This window comes from Cebus imitator, unplaced genomic scaffold (assembly GCF_001604975.1).
Source record: "Cebus imitator isolate Cc_AM_T3 unplaced genomic scaffold, Cebus_imitator-1.0 Scaffold123, whole genome shotgun sequence".
NCBI lineage: Eukaryota > Metazoa > Chordata > Mammalia > Primates > Cebidae > Cebus > Cebus imitator.
Window position 1 is genome coordinate 2480549 of NW_016107438.1, and position 20395 is coordinate 2500943.

At 40.7% G+C, this 20395-nt stretch overlaps 1 protein-coding gene across 1 annotated transcript in view; it reads right to left on the bottom strand.

Moving 5' to 3' along the window:
- Window positions 1–3499: 3499 nt before the first annotated feature.
- Window positions 3500–20395, bottom strand: part of ZNF652 (zinc finger protein 652) — a 64811-nt gene continuing 47915 nt past the window's right edge. Inside the window, exons 3-6 of the mRNA XM_017540084.2 lie at window positions 20220–20367; window positions 19494–19609; window positions 18883–19027; window positions 3500–6389 (exon numbers count right to left, since the gene is read on the bottom strand). Of these exons, the coding sequence (XP_017395573.1) occupies window positions 5878–6389; window positions 18883–19027; window positions 19494–19609; window positions 20220–20367 (921 nt within the window). The 3' untranslated portion in view covers window positions 3500–5877. The remainder of the gene's footprint in view (window positions 6390–18882; window positions 19028–19493; window positions 19610–20219; window positions 20368–20395) is intronic.

A 20395-nucleotide genomic window follows, 5' to 3' on the forward strand; every position in this document is an offset into this window, starting at 1 on the left:
AACCTCCTTTTTATTACATCCTTCATATATTATGTATCCATCATACGTTTTAAATGAATTAGATGAAAAGAGCTAGAAAAAGTAAACAGAAGTTTTTGAGGGACAGGGCCATGAGAGAGCAGAAACCCAGAGAGCAATTTCAAATTAATTTGACTAAAATAAAGAGTACAGTCTCACAAAATGTGTATGGAACAGAGAGGGCACACGGGAACAGGGCAGAGCAACAGCAGCACTCAGGATCCCTTCATCAGAAAGGGGAGGCATTCAGGAAGACATCAGTTGAGAAAAAGATGTTCAAACGACATATTCAATGATCTTTAATTTTAAAGGAACGTTGAATTTCTGGTGAAAGTAAGGGAGGTGAAGAGTGAAATAAGGATAAAATCTTTCAACAGAGATATATGTGAAGAAATAAGATATAAATAAAAGTTAAAAATGTAACCTAAAAATGACATGGAGGTACAAAACAGAAATATAATCAAAATTCATATCCAAGGTTTTAGCTAGTTTGTAGAGTTAAGCCCACTGGATATAAGGGTGAATTCCAATACTCATGGAGAATGAAATAGAGGTAGGATTTAGATCAGGAAAAGAATGTTCCAGGATGCTGGCATCTTGAAGGCACTCAAAAACAGAGTGAGAGAGACTGAAGCTGCAGTGACACTGGAGGATTAGAGAGAGGTGCATACTCTTGTATCTGTCATAAGAAATAAAAACTCCAGGAACATGTGACCATATATATATTATCGAGTAATACATAAAGTAACAATGCAGAAAGAAAGCTACCTTATAAGTACTTTCTTACAATATAGATTCTACCTGGAGGGAACAAGAAAGAGTTTGTTTTCCAAATATGCATGTCTGTAAAGTAGTTCTGACTTAAAGAAAGAATTTGATAAACGGTATGTGATCTGGTTCTTTAAACAAATTTACTGAAGCAAAAGCTTCAAAGCTGGAACAACCAAGGAGTTTGATTTTCCTTTGAATCTTGCAAAACCTACCCTCTAAGACAAAAAGATCTGATCATAAAGTCTATAAAAAAGTCTAGAAAGTATAAAAGTATAGAACTATGAAAGTGGATATACTGATGGCAACTTTTATGGCTTCCATAGAAAGTGTAAAGAGGATCTCTGGTTTGCTTTATCGAGGTAGTGTCCAGGGTTGGAAGGTCATCGTTATTTATTGTAAGTGCTACAGATGACAAAAGCAGGTTAGCTAGGGTGTTGTTATTGCATAATAATGCCACTATCTCTAATGGCTTATGACCTTTCATTCCTAAAAAAAAAAAAAAATCTTTTGAGAAATTTCCTATCTTGGTTCAGGCAAAGGAAAATTAAAACCCAAACTTTACTTTCACAATTTTATAGTCTGAAGAATCCCAAATGAGTTGATTTTTTAAAACGGTAATTAGCTGATAAAATTCTTAAATGTAATATATCCCCTTTTTCATTGAGTACTTCTCATACAGTCCAGAACAGCACTGAAATATTTATCTTGTGGACCAGCAATGCAATAAAAGTTGTCTTTTCTATACAGTAGCTCAAACAGAAAGGTTTCTCTAACTTAAGTTTTTTAGTTTTTTTTTTAAAAACATAAAAACTGACCTATCATTCTGTGTTTTACTAACCGAAATCTGCAAGATGGGGTATATATACATATATCTGCATTGGATTTCTATCTCTGCTTCATCTTCTCAAAATTTAAAACTTCCAGTGAAATCATAATGAGACTAAACATACATATCTATTCAACAAACATAAAAACTGAAAAAAAAATATCAAGAAGTAAAAAAATTCATAGTTTATAAACATCTCTTCCGAGCATTTTGCTTTCGGTTAGTATATGAGGGACAATCGAATTATAGGGAAAGTTCTAATCACTAGAAAAAGATACTTCCAACAAATGTGGTTTTAAAAAAAGGTATAACTATGGTAATGTCCATGCTCAGTCATTAATCTAGAACAGTTAATGTAAATGGTAGACTATAAAAGTACAGGGAACTGATTTGCACAGGCTTCTTTGAACTACAGTAAGGTTTTTTTGTGGAGATCTCCCCTGCTTGCTAACAATAAGAATCCAGTCACAAATGTATGTGGAAATGAAGCCAAATGCCTTTAAATTGCTGTCTTTTCTTCATTCAAATTTAAAAATCTAACTCAGAATGAGCCTACCTGACTCAATTTGAGAAAGCAGCAGCCTTCTTCATTAAGGCTAAGGAAGAGTTTACATTTGACTGATAAATCTATGAGAAAAAAACAGAAAAATAAAGACAAACACAAACCAACCAACCCACAAAAAACAATGCCAACTCATTCTCAAGTAAGTCTTAACCCTAACAATGATACAAGCCTTTGAAGACAGTAAAACGAAGTAATGAGGGACAGCATCAGTTTGATATCTATATAATGCTTAAATCCGGCCTTTGTTGTCTTTGACCTGTACAGATAAGGGCTGAGAACTCAAACTTCTCCATAATTCTTTTTTTCATAAACAGATGAGTAGGTAAAAAATTTTGAAGCATTCATGGGGTGCTGTAGCATATACGGAAGAGAACATACCACATAACTCAACTTTTATCTTACAAAGAGGACCCCAACCAAATTTTCAACCCTGAGTTTGAGTCTTAAGCATGTTAAATCTGTTGCACATATATGTTTAAGGCTTAATCCTGCAGTTCTTATATTCAGAAGCATTCATGTTGTGAATATTCTTAATGCATTTCATTATTCATACGCAATATGATACTGGTGAGGAGTCATTATATTCTGAGCAGTCTTCCTGAAGACCACAAACCTCAAGTCAAGGAAAGTAACTTCATCTAGGAGAAAAAAAAGGAAGTTTCTAAATTGTTCCACAATACATTTCACTAAGAATTGTACTGTGTAACAATGCTAATTTTATTTTTAAAAATAATCTTTTTCTTTTCTTTGCTCTGTTAAGGATGGTGGTGATTATTTGCTTAATACTGGTTTTCCTGTATAGCAGATATTTTCTTATGGCTATATTTACTTGGATGGAAAATCAAAGATGACTACCTGAATATTCCAGTGTATAATTATAGTACACCTCATGAAATGGTTGATTCCGTGGTCTCAAGTCTAGAATTCAGAATTGCTGCCCATATAACTGTAAATTTATTTAGAACAAAATAAGGCGGCCAGTCGCAGTGGCTTATGCTTGTAATCCCAGCACTTGGGAGACTGTGGCGGGTAGGTCACGAGGTCAGGAGGTCGAGACCAGCCTGGCCAATATGGTGAAACCCAATCTCTACTAAAAATACAAAAATTAGCCGGGCATGGTGGTGCACACCTATAATCCTAGCTACTTGGGAGGTTGAGGCAGGAGAATCGCTTGAACCCGGGAGGCAGGGGTTGCAGTGAGCCAAGATCATACCACTGCACTCCAGCAGGGGCAAAAAAAAAAAACTATCTCAAAAAAAAAAAAAAAAAAGAAAGAAAGAAAAAAATAAAGTATAACCAATTGACCAAGCTACAAGTTAACTTCTTTTAAAAAAAATTATTTTAATACTACAGGCTTGACCATGAAATAATGATATGTTTATATAAAAGTGTAGGTTGACAAACTTGTCACGGAATGCCAAGGAGACTGTGGAAGGAGGGGAAACAACCACTAAAGATATAACAGTCATAGGCAAGGAATTAACTTTCCTTTTTGGCTTGGGTACCTGGGTGCTCAAAGAATGTGTACAAATATTAAAAATACCATTCTTTAAAACTTACATCCAAAAACAGGGAGAAAAGTATGTCTTCAGATACTTTTCTGCCTCATTCCAAAATTTTCCTATGCTCATTATATAAGACAGGCAAAATCAGAAGGAGAAAATTTAGAAACATTAAACCAAAAAGCTAATAGAGAACGTGATGTTTGAAAAATAGGGACAACCTCAATTGAAAGAGTTCCATTTTTTTCCTACCACAGAGCTAATTAGCTAGAAAAGTGCTCAAAGCGTATCTGCACATTTAATATTGAAAATAATAAATAAATAAAAGCCAGCATTCTGATTCAGGCAATGACTTTAAGAACCCAAGGAAAGAAAAATAAAGAAATTTCAAGATTAAAAAATGGACTGGGCATAGAAGCGTGCGCCTGTAGTCCCACTTACTTGGTTAGCTAAGGCAGGATTGCTTGAGCCCAGTAGTCTGAGGCTGTAATGTGCTATAATTGTACTTGTGACCAGCACTGCACTCTAGCCTGGGCAACACAGCAAGACCTTGTCTCTTAAAAAAACAAAATTGGAGAGGGGGTGGGGGATAAGTGATTTAGCCCGGGAACTCAGTTCTCTGAGATAAGAAATACAAAATTTTAAGCTATACTGAGATAGATTTGATCAGTTAAGAGTAATCAATACACTAGCCCTTCTGTTCAGCCTTTCCTATAATAAGCTCCTGGTTGATTATATTCTTTTGAAGTTCTCCAAGCTTGAAAAAGTAATCTGCCTAAAGGTATTAGAAGTGCTGCTCTCTTTATCACCTAAGAATGCTGGTATTACATAATTTGCAGAGGACAGGGCAGTAAAACAGGAGTTTTCCCTCACTGCTATTTAAATTGTGTTAAAATAGCTCAAATTTGTGAACACATCCACATTTTACTCATAACCAAGTTGTCTTCTCATCTGAATTTCTCAGCCCCTACGGCAACATCATGTTTGTGATTTCAAGTTTACCATTTTGGCTTCTTATAACAATTCTAGAAAAATAAAGCAACCTCAAAATGAGAGATTTCAATTTGTCATCCCATAAAAGCTATACACGAACACAGTTCCTAAGGGAAGTGAGAAACAGATGTGACTGAGATGAAATGATCTCCACTTCCTCCTCCTGTCAGCAAACAGCCTTATTCAAATTTTCAAAACATGCAAGTTTTAGGTGACTTCCCTGGAAAAGGCCCCAGCCCCTGCAAATCATTTCATGTAATGCACTAACGGAGCCAAGGAGAACATGGAGGACAGGAGCACATCAGGGAGCCTCTTTGAATGTTAAGCAGAGATTTCAAAACTACCAAGTATTTACGCCAAATCCTGAAAGCAAAACCTCATTTTTGCAGTAACCTGGTCTGGAGACCCTCTCAGACATCTAGTTTCTGAAGCACCTTTTGAGTTGTACGGATGTAAGAATAACTTTGAATTATAGAAGTTATATGCATCTTTAAGAATCACATTTTGATGGTTATAAAATTTTTTTTCTATTTTACAACATAGGTTCAGCTACACTGAAAAAATTACACCGCTTATTGAAATACATTTCATTTTAGAAACAGACTACTAAAGAAGTCTATACAAAAACTCTAAAATAATTTCTGTAGTAAAATAAAGAGTGCGTTAGGAGAGCTACACAAAGAAGAACATGTCTGTCTTTCTCTATAATGCTTGATATACTGTGAAACACGGCCAGCTCAACTCTGTAGCTGGCACCAAAAGCTGAAAAGAATTCCTTACCATACACAGTGATACAATTAATGCTCTGGATTAATCTCACAGCCTTCCCGATTAGTACAAAGGAAACCAGGCCTATCCCCTCTTTGAGGAGAAGTCTGGGATATAAAAGCAAGCATACCTCATCAGCTGATATGAAATTATAAAATTCCACAAGTCTGAGTATTTGAAACTTATAAAAGTCATCAGAAAATGCAAGCAAATTGGGCTTTCGTTCAGTGGTTCCCCTGGTTTAGATGACAGTCCCTCAGTGAGCTCAAGGTAGTCTTCTTGTTCATTCCCTTGGATCTGTTGACTCAATGACACTGGCGAAGCTCTTGATAGAGGCATAGAGTCTGAGAACTAAGGAAATGCTCACCAACTCCCTCTGTGCACACTCACACATGGGGACGTGTCTCCTGGAGAACACACTAAGGAGACGGATGTTAATGATGCTGTGCTGAACTGTTCTTCTCTGCCAGGTGCCGCAGAAAGTTGTCCTCATTCTGGCCTCTATGATTTAAAGGCTCACTCTTAAAGAGAGCTGGAGGTGGGGGGAGGTGAGGGACCGGAGGGATGGGAAGGTGGTGTGGGTGGTGAGGGTGTGGGTGGATGTGCAGGTGTGAGAAGGGGTGGGGGATGGGCCGAGGGGGAAGAGTGCTTACAGGATTCATATTGATTGGAGGGGTGGGGGTTGTGGGTGTGTTCACCACAGAAGGAACTGGGGTGGCTGGGGAAGTTGTAAGTGGGATCTGGACAGCAGGCGGCACATTCACGGGGCTGGTCACCCGAAAGCACTTCTCCTTGTGGGCCTTAAGCATGTTCGAAAAGCGGAACCTCTGGCCACACACATCACATGGATAGGGCTTCTCGCCTGTGTGTGTTCTGCGGTGTCTCTTCATGTTGGGGCGGCTGGTGAAGCTTTTGCCACAGATTTCACAGATAAAGGGTTTCTCTCCTGAGATGAACACAGACATAAAAATGATTAACATATTAGGTNTTTTTGAAGATGCTTTGGTTCTCAATCACACATTGTCAATGACATTTATAGAAGTCCAGGGAGAATATCCGGTTTAGTGTGGGAACTGAATTGGTGGCAAACATATTCTTATCTTTTTTATTTCTTTTCTTTTTTTTTAAAAAAGATGGGTTTCACCATGATGGCCAGGCTGGTCTTGAACTCCTGACCTCAGGTGATCCACCCACCTCAGCCTCCCAAAGTGCTAGGATTACAGGCGTGGGCCACCACGCCCGGCTATTATTATTATTATTTTTAATAGAAATGGGGCCTCACTACGTTGATCAGGCTGGTCTCAAACTCCTGGCCTCAAGTGATCCTCTCATCTTGGCCTCCCAAAGTGCTGGGATTATAGGTATGAGCCATTGTGCCTGGCCTATGAGACTGTATTCAAGAGTCATCTAAAAATCCCCTCAAATTTGGACTTAACAGATCAGGGTAGATACACCTAAAACTTACATATATCCTACCATCTGGGCTTAGCTAAAAGAAGAAGATAAAGATGGGGGAGGAGGCACCTACATTAGTGATCCTCTACATCCTACACAAAGAACAGTTCAACTGGCTTTCTGTGCCAGAGAAAACATCCTAGATGACTCTCTTTGCCTTTAAATTTAGGCAAATTAATCTGTAAGCAATTTATTTTTTAAAATGGAGCTTCACTCTTGTTGCCCTGGCTAGAGTGCAATGGCGTGATCTCGGCTCACTGCAATCTCCGCCTCCTGGGTTCAAGTGATTCTCTTGCCTCAGCCTCCCAAGTAGCTGGAATTATAGGCGTGCACCACCATTCCCAGCTAAGTTTTGTATTTTTAGTAGAAACGGGGTTTTACCATGTTGACCAGGCTGGTCTCAAATTTCTGACTTCAGGTGATTCACCCACCTCAGACTCTCAAAGTGCTGGGATTATAGGCGTGAGCCACCACACCCAGCTGCAATTTCTTTTTTTAAACAGGATCTTGCTCTATCACCCAGGCTAGGGCACAGTGGTGTGATCACTGGTCACTGCAGTCTCAGCCTCCTGGGCTCAAGCAATTCTCCCAGCTCAGCCTCCCAGGTGGCTGAACTTCTACTATAGGTGCCAGCTACCATGACTGGCTATCTTTCCTTTTTCTGTAGAGATGGGGTCTCCCAATTTTGCCCAGGCTGGTCTCGAACCCTTGGGTTCAAGCAATCCTCCCGCCTCAGACTCCCAAAGTGCTGAGATGACAGGTGTCAGCTAAGGCCCTGGCCTGTAAGCAATTTCTGATATTCCAAACAAAAGTAAGAATTTTCTGAAAATGTCCTGTGGAACAAAGAAGTCTCTTCCTGTCTATTTATACAGAATCCTTAGCATACAGCTTGCCTTTTGGCAATGAACTTAGAAAATACTGCCCTGACAAACCTGCAACCTGGATTTTACACTGCAGTGTTTCTCTCTTTTTTTTTTTTTTTTCCTTTTTTCATCTTTGGCACATATTTACTTTGTTCCTCAGTGGTTGATTTTGTTTTTCCCTTCTTTTTCTTTTTTTTTTTTTTTTCCTTTTCTCATCTTTGCTCTCAGTTGTGGCATATATCTTTGCAAATACACACCACAGTGTTTCTCAGTGTGAGTGCTACTGGCATTTCTATAGACAATTCCTCATTATGTGGGACTATCTGGCACATCGAAGAGAATTCAGCATTCCTGGTGCCTGCCTACTAAATACCCACAAGAGATTTTGACAATAAAAAATGCCCCACACCATTTCCAAATGTCCATGGGTGTAGGGAGGGTGGCAGGGACTATTGCTTCTAGTTGAGAACCACTGGACCAATGAGTCAAAAAACAGAGACAGAATCCCATAGTTTTGAGGGCACTTAGAAAGGAAATTAGGTTTGGGTTCGGAGAGCTTAATTTTTAAGCTTTCCTAACTTTCTTTTGAACTTATTGCTTAGTTCCATGCTGCGCCTGTCTGCTTCTCTACCCAGCCTGTAGAAAATAAGATGCTTTTTGATTCTGTATGTTCATCAATCATTTCACATTGGATGCTGAGGTGAGGTGGGGAGTTCTTGTGTACATGGACTTCAGTGAACCACATGCTTGTACTGATCAGTTCCTGCATCAGTCCTCCATGTCTATAGCTCGTATCTTTACATTAGCTCCTACTACAAGAGCACTGCTGTCACTTCCATTGCTGCTCCCTCTTCTCCCAAAAGGTGTGCTGCTGCTTCTTTTTGAGATGGAGTCTTACTCTGTTGCCCAGGCTGGAGTTCAATGGCATGATCTCCACTCACCACAATCTCCCCCTCCTGAGTTCAAGTGATTCTCCTGCCTCGGTCTCCTGAGTAGCTGGGATTACAGGTGCATGCCACCATGCCTGGCTAATTTTTTTTTTAAAATTTTTAGTAGAGACGGGGTTTCACCATGTTGGCCTGACTCGTCTCGAACTCCTGACCTTGTGATCCACCCGTCTCAGCCTCCCAAAGTGTTGGGATTACAGGCGTGAGCCACCATGCCCAGCCTGGTATGCTTATTCTACTCCTGTGTATTGGGTCTTACTGTGTACCAGGCACTGCTAACTGCTTTATGACTATTAACCTTGGTGATCCTAACAGTGATTGTATGAGGCAGGTATACTATTACCCCTTATTTTACTCACAAGGAAATTAATAAACTTGCCCAAAGTTATATGCTAATGGAGAGTTAGAATTTAAAATCTACAGCCTGGTTCTAGAGTTTATGTTTTTGACATGAAAACCACAGTACTTCACAAATCACTCAATGTGCCTTTCTGCATATATGAAGGGATGTATTTTCTTACTTTCTCATCTACTTTAGGACTCCTTTTTTTTCATTCCCTGCACCCCGGGACCCCTCTTATACTACTAGGAGCAAACAACTATCATAGTTCAAATTTCTTGTCTTCAGCTTTTCATTATAGTAGAAAACTGACATCCCCTATGGCCTCTTCATGGAAGCCAGAATTTTCCACTTTCCTGAGAGACTGAAGAGTCCATTTTCTCCATATCTATCAGCATTATTTTCAGACTATCATATTTCTCTTGTCTTTACACATTTTTTTTTTTTTTTGAGACGGAGTCCAGCTATGTTGCCCAGGCTGAAGTGTAGTGAATGGCACGATCTCAGATCACTGCAGCCTCTGCCACCCAGGCTCAAGTGATTCTCCTGCTTCAGCCTCTGGAGTAGCTGGAATTACAGGCACGAGCCACCACACCCAGCTAATTTTTGTATTTTTAGTAGAGACAGGCTCTCACCACGTTGGCCATGCTGGTCTCAAACCCCTGACTTCAAGTGATCTACCCGCCTCAGCCTCCTAAAGTGCTGAGATTACAGGTGTGAACCACCGAGCCCAGCCCTCTTTACGCTTTTTATTCTTCAATCACTGCCATGGCTAGGCTCCTTACTGTAACTCATTCATCTTTCTGGATGAATTCTGAGCCCAGTTTGTTTTCCTTCTTTCTAATCTATTTCCTCCAATGTCTTAAAATCGTCAACTTCTGGCAGGGCATGGTAGCTCATGCCTGTAATCCCAGCACTTTGGGAGGCCAAAGCAGGAGGATCACTTGAGGCCAGGAGTTCGAGACCAGCCTGGGTAACACAGTGGCACCCTGTCTATACATTAAAAAACAAACAAAAGCCCTTCAACTTCTGTGTTAAATGGAATTGAGCAAATCAACTATGGTATATTTGTTTGATGGAAAACACTACTGAAAACAATGTTACAGGCTGGGTAAGGTAGCTCACACCTGTAATCCCAGCACTTTGGGAGAAGGATTGCTTAAACCCAGGAGTTTGAGACCAGCCTGAGCAACATGCCAAGACCCTGTTTTTACAAACAAATGCAAAAAATTAGCCAGGTGTGGTGTGCGTCTGCAGTCCCACCTACTGAAGGGGCTGAGGTGGGAAAATCACTTGAGCCTGGGAGGCAGAGGTTTCAATGAGCTGAGATTGCACTGCTGCACTCCAGCCTGAGCCACAGAGCGAGATGCGGTCTCAGAACAACAACGTTATAAAGTACAGAAATGTAAATTATTAACATGAAAATGTATAATCTATTAAGTATATCTATGATCTACTGAGTAAAAGCAAGTTATGAAAATGCGTGTATGAGGCCAGGCGTGGTGGCTCATGCCTGTAATCCCAGCACTTTAGGAGGCTGAGGCAGGTGGATTATTTGAGGTCAGGAGTTCGAGACAGGCCTGGCCAACATGGTGAAACCCTGTCTCTACTAAAAATACAACAATTAGCCAGGTGTGGCAGCACGTGCCTGTAGTCCCAGCTACTGGATAGGCTGAGGCAGGAGAATCAGAACTCAGGAGGCAGAGGTTACAGTGAGTCGAGATCACACCATTGTACTCCAGCCTGGGTGACAGAGCCTGATTCCATCTCAAAATAAACGAACAAACAAACAAACAAAAACAAAGAAAATGCATGCATGGTATTTTCTACTTTTAAAAATATATATATGCATGGAAAGAAATACAACTGGCCAGGCATAGTGGCTCACACCTGTTATCCCAGCACTTTGCGAGGCTGAGGCAGAGCAGATTGCTTGAGCCAGGAGTTCAAGACCAGCCTGGCGAACACAGTGAGACCCCCAACTCTATTAAAAAAAAAAAAAAAGGAAAAATATATAACAAACGTTACCAGTGATTACCTCTAGGTAATAGGATTATGGGTGATGTTTTACTTTTTATGGTTATATGTTGTTGTTGTTTTTTTGAGACAGGGTCTTGCTCTGTCACCCAGGCTGGAGCGCAGTGGTATGATCTCGGCTCACTGCAACCTCCACCTCCCAGGTTCAAGCGATTCTCCTGCCTCAGCCTCCTAAGTAGCTGGAACTACAGGCATGTACCATCACACCCGGCTAGTTTTTGTATTTTTAGTAGAGACAGGTCTCACCACATTGGCCAGGCTGGTCTCAAACTCCTGACTTCAAGTGGTCCACCCACTTCAGCCTCCCAAAGTGCTGGGATTACAGATGTAAGCCACCGTGCCTGGCCATGTATTTTCTGTTTTCCTAAACTAAATATGATTTACTTGTATAACAAAATACTTTAAAAGCACATCTGTTTGATTAACCTGTAAGTTCCCCCGCTCCATGACTTCAGAGTTAGTATTCTTCAAACCTAACAGCCATACGGAAACACAGCCAAAGGCCTTCTTCTTTGAATTTTAGTCTGGTATGAGCAAATCCTCTTCACGTTATTTATTAATCACTTCTTAGAACACCAGACACCACTCATAGACAAAATGGATTCCCTGAGCAGTTCCTCAACGTATGAATATTTAGGTTTTTTATGGCTCAAATCCCACTCCTGGATATCTCTATCATCTCTTATTTGTGGTCTTCTATGCTATAAGTGATTTGCCACAGAAAGATAAAAAACTATTAGAAACAGCCTATTACAAATGCATGGATTCAAATTAAAATTGGTCTTTTTTATTGCTTAGTAATCTTTTATTCACTTCTTAATGTCCACATTTGTTGTTCTAGACCCTCACTTGACATTAACCCATAATACCATCTGCCTCTAATCTCATTATTCATTAGGCTCCATCTCCTAAATGTGCTTAATGGTTGATACTAAGGTTTCTCTGAAACCTCAAGGTAAGATTACAATGAGGTTGAAACAAGGATAAATACAAATGTAACATTAAAAATCAACTACCTGTACAATGTCCGACTTTAAGGAAGAGCTGGTAAATAGGTGGCAAGAAGATACAGTAACACCTAAATTCATCAGGGTAACTGGAAAAGCATGTATATTAACATATCTAAAGATATGACCTGTTACATGTAGATAAAGCTAATAGTAAGAAACAGCAATGTAGCCGGGCACAGTGGCTCATGCCTGTAATCCCAGCACTTTTGGAGGCTGAGGTGGGTGGATCATGAGGTCAGGAGTTCAAGACCAGCCTGACCAACATGGTGAAACCCCATCTTTACTAAAATATAGAAATTAGCAGGGAGTGGTGGTGTGCGTCTGTAATTCCAGCTACTCAGGAGGCTGAGGCAGGAGAATCGCTTGAACTTAGGAGGTGGAGGTTGCAGAGAGTTGAGACCATGCCACTGCACTCCAGCCTGGGAAACAGAGCGAGACCCCATCTCAACAAAGAAAAGAGCAAGAATTTGGCTAGTTGTCTTTTGTATGTGATCTGTCCAATAAACATAAGCATTCCAGTTTCCTTAGTGTGAATATCCTTGAGCAGAATCAGAAAGCCATATATATATACACACATACCCACATACACGTACATATACACACACATACATATATACATCTAAACAAAATCCTTCTTGAACTTTAAACCCATTTTTCAAACTGCTTATTTGAATGCCGCAGAGATATCTCAGAACAAATGCAAAATTAAGGTCATTATCCTATCTAGCAAACCTGCTCTGCCCTCTACTATTCTCTACCTTGACAGTTTTATACCCCACACCTGGGACTAATCCTTTATTCTTCCCTTTGACACTACTGATATCCAATCAATCACCAAGTTCATTCAAACTTGGTGACTGAATACTGTTGTGATAGTACTGATATCCAATCAATTCACCAAGTTCTATTTTGTCTATCACTTTAATCTCATTCATTGTCATCACCATAGGTTTTTTTTTATTTTTTGAGATGGAGTCTTACTCTGTTGCCCAGGCTGGAGTACAGTGGTACAATCTTGGCTCACTGCAACCTCTGCCTCCCAGGTTCAAGTGATTCTCCTGCCTTAGCCTCCCAAGTAACTGGGACTATCAGCACACACCACCATGGCCAGCTAATTTTTGTATTTTTAGTAGACACAGGGTTTCACCATATTGGCCAGGCTAGTCTTGAACTCCTCATCTCGTGATCTGCCCACCTCGGCCTCCCAAAGTGCTGGGATTACAGGTGTGAGTCACCACGCACAGCTGCTCATAGAATTTTATTTTATTTTATTATTTTTTCAGATGGAGAATTGCTTGATCTTGGGAGGCAGAGGTTGCAGTGAGCCGAGATCACACCCCTGCACTCCAGCCTGGGTAACAGAGCGAGACTCCATTTCAAAAAAGTAAATAAAGATAATAATCTCTCTAATAGATTACTGTGATGCAAAACACATGCGAAGTGCTTACAACAGTATCTGGTACATAGCAGATACTCAGTGCATTTTACCTGCTATTATCATCATCATCAACATCACCACTACCATTCAGCAGACTACACGAAACCAGGTCTTGATCCATCCTTGTGTCTCTAGGCACGTAGCACTGTGCCTGGTACAAGGAAAATCAGTAGGTATTCTATTTTGAACTCGCCCTATGTCTACACCTTCCTAGTAAGCCCTGACTCATGGCTGGTCAGCCTTCCTAGATACGGTGTGCCTCATTTCTCTTTAACTGCAAAGAAACAGTCCAATACTGTCAGTTCATACAACAAGCTTAATCCCCACCAAAACACACTGCTGTCTCTAAACGTAGTTTCATTCAGCCTTAGAGACCTATTCCCTTCCCTCTCTAAAGCTAATCCTTCTCTAAAATGTTAACATTTCTCCTGCACCCTTTAGGTACTACTGTCATTCTTACTTAATATCAAACCAGAGGCCTAGAGAGGTACACAATTCTGCTAGTGAGTGGCAGAGCCAGATTTGTCCAACTTCACCATCTAGCTGCTTTCCCAGTTTGGACACTATGAATAATATTAAAAGGCAGATGACAAACCAGGGGAAAGTATTTCAATATTAATGAAATAAAAAAAGTCAAACACTGTAATGGAAAGATGAGCACAGAAAAGGCACAAGTAATTCAAAAAATACATTGATAACTACAAGCAAATAAAAATGTTCAATCTTACTTAATAATAAATGCAAGTTAATATAATAAATCATTTCTCACCTATCAAATCAGCAAGGATTTTATTTAAATTATAAAGGGCTGGGCAAATAAGGCAAATTTTCCCTCTGGGTTTAAAAATAATTTTTTAAACATAGAGATGGGGGTCTCACTATATTGCCCAGGCTGATCTTGAACTCCTGAGCTCAAGTGATCCTCCTACCTCAGCCTCCCAAAGTGCTGGGATTACAGGCATGAGTCACTGCCTGGCCTGTGGCTATTTATAACAGTAGAAAAACTGGAAACAGAAATAACCTAAATGTCTAGCAGAGAACTGGCTAAATAAATGGAGAAAACATCCTTTACTGGCCGGGCGCAGTGGCTCACGCCTGTAATCCTAGCAGTTTGAGAGGGCGTGGCAGGTGAATCACCTCAGGTCAGGAGTTCAAGACCAGACTGGCCAACACAGCAAAATCGCGTTTCTACTAAAACTACAAAAAAAATTAGCCAGGTGTGGTGGCACGTGCCTGTAATCCTAGCTACTTGGGAGGTTGAGGCAGGAGAATCACTTGAACCCTGGAGGTTGAGCTTGCAGTGAATGGAGATCCAGCCATTGCACTCTGGCCTAGGCAACAGAGCAAGACTCTGTCTCAAAAAAACAAAAATACAAAACCCGAAAAAACCATCCTTCCTTTATAGGATTGTTGCAAAGGGTACATTAAATGAGATAAAGCACTTAAGCTAATACCTGACATACCTGTGTATTATTATACACACGTATAGCTATTATTATAGCAAATTTACAAGAAGAAATATTATATAGCCATTAAAATTATATTGCTAATAATGACATAATACAGTAAAATAAAAAGCAGGTTACAATGAAGACCCAACACTTGTTTTGTTACTATACACATGAACACATAAACATTTATACAAACTATCGTCCATATGTGTGTTAGGAAACTAAAGAACTGAATTTTTTTTACTGGGTGTATGCCAAAATGTTAAGAGTGGTAATCTCCTGGGTGATGAGATTTTATTTTGTTTGTAATTTTCATAGTTTCTAATATATTTTAATAAGTGTGTGTTACCCTTTTTTTGGTTTGTCTTGTTTTCTGAGACTAGGTCTTGCTCTGCTACCCGGGCTGGAGTGCAGTGGCAGAATTGCAGCTCACTGCAGCCTTGATCTCCTGGGTTCAAGCAATCCTTCCTGCCTCAACCTTCCAAGCAGCTGGGACCACAGGCATGTGTCACCACCCCTGGCTAACTTTTGTATTTTTTGCAGAGATGAGGTTTTGTCATGTTGCCCAGGCTGGTCTCGAACCTCTGTGCTCAAGAGATCCACCTGCCTCGGCCTCCCAAATGCTGGGATTACAGGCATTAGCAACCATGTCTGGCTGAGTATGAATTACACTTTTAATGAGAAAGATAAAAATTTTGGGGCCGGGCGTGGTGGCTCACGCCTGTAATCCCAGCACTTTGGGAGGCCAAGGCGGGTGGATCACGAGGTCAAGAGATCGAGACCATCCTGGTCAACATGGTGAAACCCCGTCTCTACTAAAAATACAAAAAATTAGCCGGGGGAGGCTGAGGCAGGAGAATCGCTTGAACCTAGGAGGTGGAGGTTGCAGAGAGTTGAGACCATGCCACTGCACTCCAGCCTGGGTAACAAGAGCGAAACTCCGTCTCAAAAAAAAAAAAAAAAAAAAAAATTTTTTGGGAGCCGGGTGCAGTGGCTCACGCCTACAATCCCTGCACTTTGAGAGGCCGAGGTGGGTGGATCACCTGAGGTCAGGAGTTCAAGACCAGCCTCGCCAACATGATGAAACTCCATCTCTACTAAAAATACAAAAATTAGACAGGTATGGTGGTACACACCTGTAGTCCCAGCTACTCAGGAGGTTGAGGCAAGAAAATTGCTTGAACCTGGGAGGTGGAAATTGCAGTGAGTGGAGGTCACACTACTATACTCCAGCCTGGGCGACAGAGTAAAACTCTTCAAGAAGAAAAAGAAAAAAAAATTTTGAGAGGGAATTTAAGTAGTTGCATTCATTTAGAAGAAACAAGAAGTATTCAGTTTGCCTATTTGGTCAAAGAAGAATATTCAACATAAATTTATACAATAACTAAAATAATCATGAAAGAAACACTTCAGTTTCCCATTATGAACATTTAAGGGTCTAAAGAAATAAAGGACAAAGAAGAAGAAAGAAAGAAATACAGGAGAAGGAGGGAGGAAGCAATGGGGAGAAAGAAACACAGGGAGACAGGCAGGGAAGATAAGGGGGGTACAGAGGCAGAGACTAAAGTGCTAGAGGTTCCTTTTAATTCTGTGACATTTACCAAGCATCTGTGTGCCAAGCAGTGTGTGTAAATATGACACTACTTCTGCCTTCAAAAAAACCTTATGTTCTGGCCAGGAGTGGTGGCTCACAGCTGTAATCCCAGCACACTGGGAGGCCTAGGCAGGTGGATCATTTGAAGTCAGGAGTTCTAGACCGGTCTGACCAATATGGTGAAACACCACCTCTACTAAAAAATACAAAAAACTTTAGCTAGGCATGGTGTTGCACACCTGTAATCTCAGCTACTTGGGAGGCTGGGGCAAGAGAACTGCTTGAACCCTGGGAGGTGGAGGTTGCAGTGAGCCAAGATCATGCCACTGCTCTCCAGTCTGGGTGACAGAGACTCCATCTAAAAAAAAACAAAAAACCAAACAACCCAAAATTTCCAAAAACTTACGCTCTGTTTAGTTCCGTGGTTTCTTGCCATATTACACACACACAAAAACCCTAAAAATGATACTAGAACTAAGAACCTATCCAAGAGCCACCAAATTATAAGGAGACTCTGTTAACTATTCTGATGTATGCTGCTATTTGGCTACGTCTTTTTTTTTTTTTTAATAGAAAAAAAATTTCTTTTTTTTTTTTTTTTTTTAACAAGGTGGGGTTTCACCATGATGGCCAGGCTGGTCTCGAACTCCTGACCTCAGGTGATCCACCCAACTCGGCCTCCCAAAGTGCTAGGATTACAGGCGTGAGCCACCACACCAGGTCTATTTGGCTACATCTTCAAAGTTATTTTCTTTTCAGGTCTAATTTAACTAATTAAACTGCTCTCATAACTCTTCATCTAGCCTAAAAATCCTTAAAATCTGAGGGTGCTCCATTCTGAATGAGAAAGAAGCCCACTAGATGGGCATTTTTCTTTAAGCTTCAACCGAGAACTGGGAACTAAAGAGATCCAGCCATGGGCAGAATTTCCTCACCACTAGGTAAGCAAATGAACAGCAGGCTAAGCAAGATTATCTCTGTTCTTTCTACCTCCAGTACTCTGTAGATGAATGGAACCTAGAATCCTGTGATTAGGTTTTATTTAGAATCCTGTTCAATTTATGCAAAGATGGCTGGCTAATCTCAGAACATCAAGTTTAGACTGTGATACAATGATAGTGTTTACAGGGGAGCTACTATTTTAGCCAGTTCCCTGGAAGCTGGATAATCAAATGTTTGTAAGACTCAAATCCATGCTATGGAACATATGCCCCTAAAACCACAAAGTGATTAAAATATTTAACCTCGCAGAATTCGGATATGTTCCTAACAAGTAGTGAATTTTGGTAAATCGTATCAAATCAAACTTTAAGAATACTGAGAGGGGCTAGGCTTGGTGGCTCACACCTGTGATCCCAGCACTTTGGGAGGCTGAGGCAGGCAGATTGCTTGAGCCCAGAAGATCGAGACCAGCCTGGGCAACATGGTGAAACCCTGTCTCTACAAAAAATACAAAAATTAGCTAGGCATGGTGGCGCACACTTTTGTTCCCAGCTACTCAGTAGGTTAAGGTGGGAGGATGGCTTGAGTGTGGGAGGTGGAGGCTGAGATTGCATCACTGCCCTCCAGCCTGGGTGATGGAAGTGATACCCTGTCTTAAAAAAGCAAAACAAAACAGACAGAGAGGGGTATTCTATTAAAGCAGTCAGTCCGCCAGTACCCTCCAACCTTTAAAGGTCCAGAACTCTTCCTTAGGAAAATAACACATGCATATACACAGAAGAAATTTTATACCATTTCAGGAGTTCCTGAACCCAAGTAAAGACCCCATTGTCTTAAAAGAAAAATTAAAAGACACTCACAAATAATCCTTTTTTTGAGATGGAGTCTCACACTGTCACCCAGGCTAGAGTGTAGTGGCTCAATCTTGGCTCACTGCAACCTCTGCCTCCCGAGTTCAAGTGATTCTCCTTGCCTCAGCCTCCCAAGTAGCTGGGATTACAGGTACACACACCACGTCTGGCTAATTTCTTCTATATTTCTAGTAGATACGGGGTTTCACTATGTTGGCAGGCTGGTCTCGAACTCCTGACCTTGTGATCTGCCTGCCTCAGCCTCCCAAAATGCTGGGATTACAGGCATGAGCCACCGTGCCTGGCTAAATAATCTTTTTTTAAACAATCCCAGAGATATCAAAGCTAAATTTTTCAGTATTACCAATCTGTATTTTTACATATTAGGTTTAAAGTGGGAATTTTGCTTCAAATGCAAATTTGTAGTTTTGATTTTTTTAAAAACAGACCCACAGATGATCATCAACAAGGGCTTGAGACATTATCTGTACCTTTCCCAAGAAATTCTTACCAGTGTGTGTTTTCATGTGTTCGTCGAAGTACTGCTTCATGTTGAAATCCTTGCCACACCACTGGCACATGAACTGTTTGTGCCCAATGTGAATGCTCATGTGGGAGCGTAGCTGGTACTTGTACTGAAACCTTTCGTCACAGTTCTGCATTGGACACAGTGGAGATTTTTGAATGCCAAGCACAGTAGCTTTACCTGAGCCCACCCTAACATAGTCTCCAATATTAGGCTTATTTTTCATATTCCAAATAGAACCTGCTTGTGTCAGCTATTTGGCTTTGCTATATTTCTGCAGGTGAGTTATTAATAAAAGGGAAAATTCCTCATAAAATAATCATTGAAGTAAACTCAAATTCTCAGAATCACTGAGAAAAGAAAAATAAGTCATTATGTGTTATTTCCAAGTTAATCTAATCTGAGATAACAGTGTGTTAAAAGTGACATTTCTCTACCTCACAGTGACAGCACACACCGAGCTCAGAGACCATGTCTGAAGGTTCTGTGAAAGGCAGCCTTGTGCCTCCTGTTCCGGCACACCTCTCTCTCACTGGTCCGCCACTTACGCAAATACTAGCCCCTAGGCATGGGTCTGTGAGTAGCACATTCCTTACCTCGCATCTGAAGGGCTTCTCTCCAGAATGCTGCAAGGAGTGCACCTTGAGTGACATACTGCGTTTGAATGATTTTCCACAGGTTTCACATGTAAATGGCATGTCTTTCGTGTGTGCTGCAAGACAGAGTGTACTTTGCGTCAAAGCAAATCCACCAAAAAGCTCAAACTAAAAAGGTATCCTCTGTAAAGCGTTAGGTTTTTTTTTTTTTTTTGAGATGGTCTCATTCTGTGATACAGACCAGAGTGCACTGGTGTGATCTCGGCTCACTACAACCTCCGTCCTCCCGGGTTCAAGTGATTTTCCTGCCTCAGCCTCCCAAGTAGCTGGGGATTACATGCATGTGCCACCATGCCCAGCTAATTTTTGTATTTTTAGCAGAGACAGGGTTTCGCCATGTTGGCCAGGCTGGTCTCAAACTCCTGACTTCAAGCGATTTGACCACCTTAGACTCCCAAAGTGCTGGGATTATAGCTGTGAGCCACCACACCCGGCCTTTGTGAGTCTCTAATAGTAATGTCTGAAGAGAAAAATAATGCTAAAAAGAAACTGGGTGTAGAAGACTATACCATCCAATTTGATGATACTTACTGAAGACATTGCATTTAGTTTCAACATGTCAAAACTGAATAGGGCAATTTCTCATATCCTGCCCAATCCAGGGCACAAAGCACACAGAACAACAAGAGAAAATTACAGGTATGAGAGAAAAGCAGAAAAACTTACCAACCATGTGTTTCCGCACATGAGCCATGGTATAGAATTTCTTCTCACAAATTTCACAGGAAAATTTCTTCTCTGCATATCCATGGACGATCTTGATATGTTCATGAAGGGACCAGAGTTTCTTGAACGATTTGTTACAGGAAACACACTGAGCAGGATAAACAGAAATAATCTTA